We start from the raw sequence: 2479 nt of genomic DNA on the forward strand, positions 1-2479 counted from the left end.
TTCACTTATATTTATATGGCTTTGTCTCTCCCATTTTGTGGTGAGCTGAAGGGCTCTGTACACACCAGAACAACCAAATTTTTTGTAATATCTACCATCATGCAGGTATTATTTCTGAAGGGCATTAAAATGACACTCATGACATACTGAAACTATTCTTTGTGTCAACATAAGCAGACTCTAAATGGGGTGCATAAACGGAGCCATGTTACATTTTGCATTTGAAAGATTTACGGTGCTAAGCATGCCAACTATCCCAGATCTGCAAAGAGCACTAAAAAGCAAAGAGCACTAAAACTTTCATGGACTATGTTCTGAAGATGTCTGCCCATCTGTTTTATCAAAAGACTGAACATTGTAAGCTCGTAGTTCTGCTGGTCTAGAAAGTCTTCCAGTATTTGGAGGATTAGGGAAAAATCTTCCTTGTCTTTGAGCTGGATGAGCTGGATCAGCATAAGCCTCACCTGGTGGAGGCAGAATTATCCTGTGTTCTCTTTCCCAAGGAGGAGACAGGGATCCAGTATCTGATGGTGGTCTGTGGGGATCAGTTAATCTATCAGAATTCAGCTCTCCTCTTTCACTTCCAGCTTCGTACATGGCAGCTGGTCCTCTGGATCCTCTTCCTCCTCCTCCACCTGGAAACATAGGTGAAAGCCTTAAAGGACCTTCCAATAAAGTTGGAGCAGTTTCAGCTGCTCGGGCTGTCAGCCAATTATCATGAGCTTTTTTCTCATGTGAAGTAATCTGATTCTCATAAGAACGAATGGTTCTCTCCAGCCCTTCTTCCAGGTCCTTTGCTTGCTCTCTGTAGCTGTTAAGTTCTTCAGCAGCATGAATAATTTTTTCATCTACTTTAGAAAGCATTTCTTCCTTCTCTAGACGCTCCCTCTCTTCTACTGTCAACTTCCTGTGTAGTTTCATTTCATTTTCTTGATAAAGGTCATTCATTACTTTAAGTTTCTGCTGAAGCTTATGAACTTCGCTTTCAAAAGATTCGTTCTCAGACTGCAAGGAAGCTTGCTGGCTTTGGAGGGTTTCTATGCATTCCATAAGTTCTTCTTTAGCTTTATTTTCATCAGACACTTTTGAATGCATGTGGTCTCTTTCTGCTTCCATGGTCTTTAAACAAGCATTTAACTTTGCAGCATAGATCAATTTATTTACAGTCCATTTTTGCTCATCATCTAAGTGCTCTCCATTCTCTGTTTCCCCCTTTATATCTGTGTCCCAGTGGTTGTCTTCAGTGTCACCATCTTCCTGTATTGCTGAACTCCAGTCTTTCATGTTCAGTATATATTGTGTCAGTGACTTGATTTGGCTCTCTATTTTTCAAAACTTCTTCTACATCTGTTTTAGAAGACTCAAACATCTTTGTTTCTTCATTTAGTTCACTAAATTGTTCACCCCATCCTTCAGCTTCTTGTAAAAGCTGTTTCTCACTTTCCTGGAGATGGCTGTTTTCATCTACTGCATCTTGAACAGATGTCTTGAGTCTCTCAGTACTAATCTGATACACTTTTAGGGTGGACTTGGCCTCATCAATTTGTGAATGGATAGATTTTCTTCATTCTCTGAAGACTCCACTTTCTCCTGAATTTCAGCCACCAAGGTATCATTTCCCGACTGCTTCGATTTTTCTTCTTCCACTTCGTGAGGGGGGTTTGTTCCTTGACCCAAACAGGAGGACTGCGGTGGCTACCCTTATGTGCCCTCACTCCCTCTTCCTCTGTATCAGAAGAGCCAGAATAAGAATCGGGATCAGCAGCGGACCGCTTAGGAAACCACTCATCCCAGTCCGAGTCCAAGTCAGTCCCAGAACTCGACTGACTGGTGACTTCCAGGTTCCCGAACCTTCCTTCTGCCTTAGCCCCGGGCCGCTCTCTGCCTCTAAGCTCGCCCCGCCTCCTGCTGTAATGCGGTCTCCGACTGAACACACTCAGAGCAACGTCAGCTTTCCCTCCGTGCTCCTTCCCTCTGTAGTGCCCGCGCATGCCTGCGTTAACTTGCAGCCCTCCAGTATCTCCGCCGATCGCGGCTGCGTCCACGTCCGTGTTCTCCCCTTTCAAGGGCTCGCCGCTCCGCGGCGCGTAGGTCGGAGGCCCCGCCCAGGCTCCCTCGGAGCCCGAATCAATGGCGGCCTCGCTCCGCGGTCCTGCGTTAAGGGCCCCGTTCCGCGCTCCCAGCTTATCAGCTGGGCTCCGCACCCTTGGGCTAACGGCCCCGCACGGCACTTCTGAATCAACGGCTGCCGCTCAGGCTTCCTCCAGCAGCCCGTCCCAAAATGATCTTTTTTTTTCTACCCGGGGGCATTCCTGCAGCTGCAAATTACCACCCTCTGTGGACTCATAATCACCCACAGCCTGATGGGGCGCCTCCCGCAAGCAGTCCTGGGCGTCCCCTCACTCTCCCCGCTCCTGCCCAAGAGCCTGCATAACACTGCCCCATAATTTAAAAATGACCTTAAAAAGTGACTCCATTC

At 47.0% G+C, this 2479-nt stretch overlaps 1 protein-coding gene across 1 annotated transcript; it reads right to left on the reverse strand.

Annotated features, from left to right (window-relative positions):
* Positions 1 to 563: 563 nt before the first annotated feature.
* LOC134425974 (cTAGE family member 9-like) lies at positions 564 to 1615 on the reverse strand. The gene is made up of 2 exons (XM_063170973.1): positions 685 to 1615; positions 564 to 635 (listed from the first exon to the last, which is right to left on the reverse strand). Exons 1-2 carry the CDS (start codon positions 1282 to 1284, stop codon positions 564 to 566), a joined length of 672 nt encoding a protein of 223 aa, XP_063027043.1. The 5' UTR covers positions 1285 to 1615.
* Positions 1616 to 2479: the final 864 nt, after the last annotated feature.

This window comes from Melospiza melodia, chromosome 17 (assembly GCF_035770615.1).
Source record: "Melospiza melodia melodia isolate bMelMel2 chromosome 17, bMelMel2.pri, whole genome shotgun sequence".
Lineage (NCBI taxonomy): Eukaryota > Metazoa > Chordata > Aves > Passeriformes > Passerellidae > Melospiza > Melospiza melodia.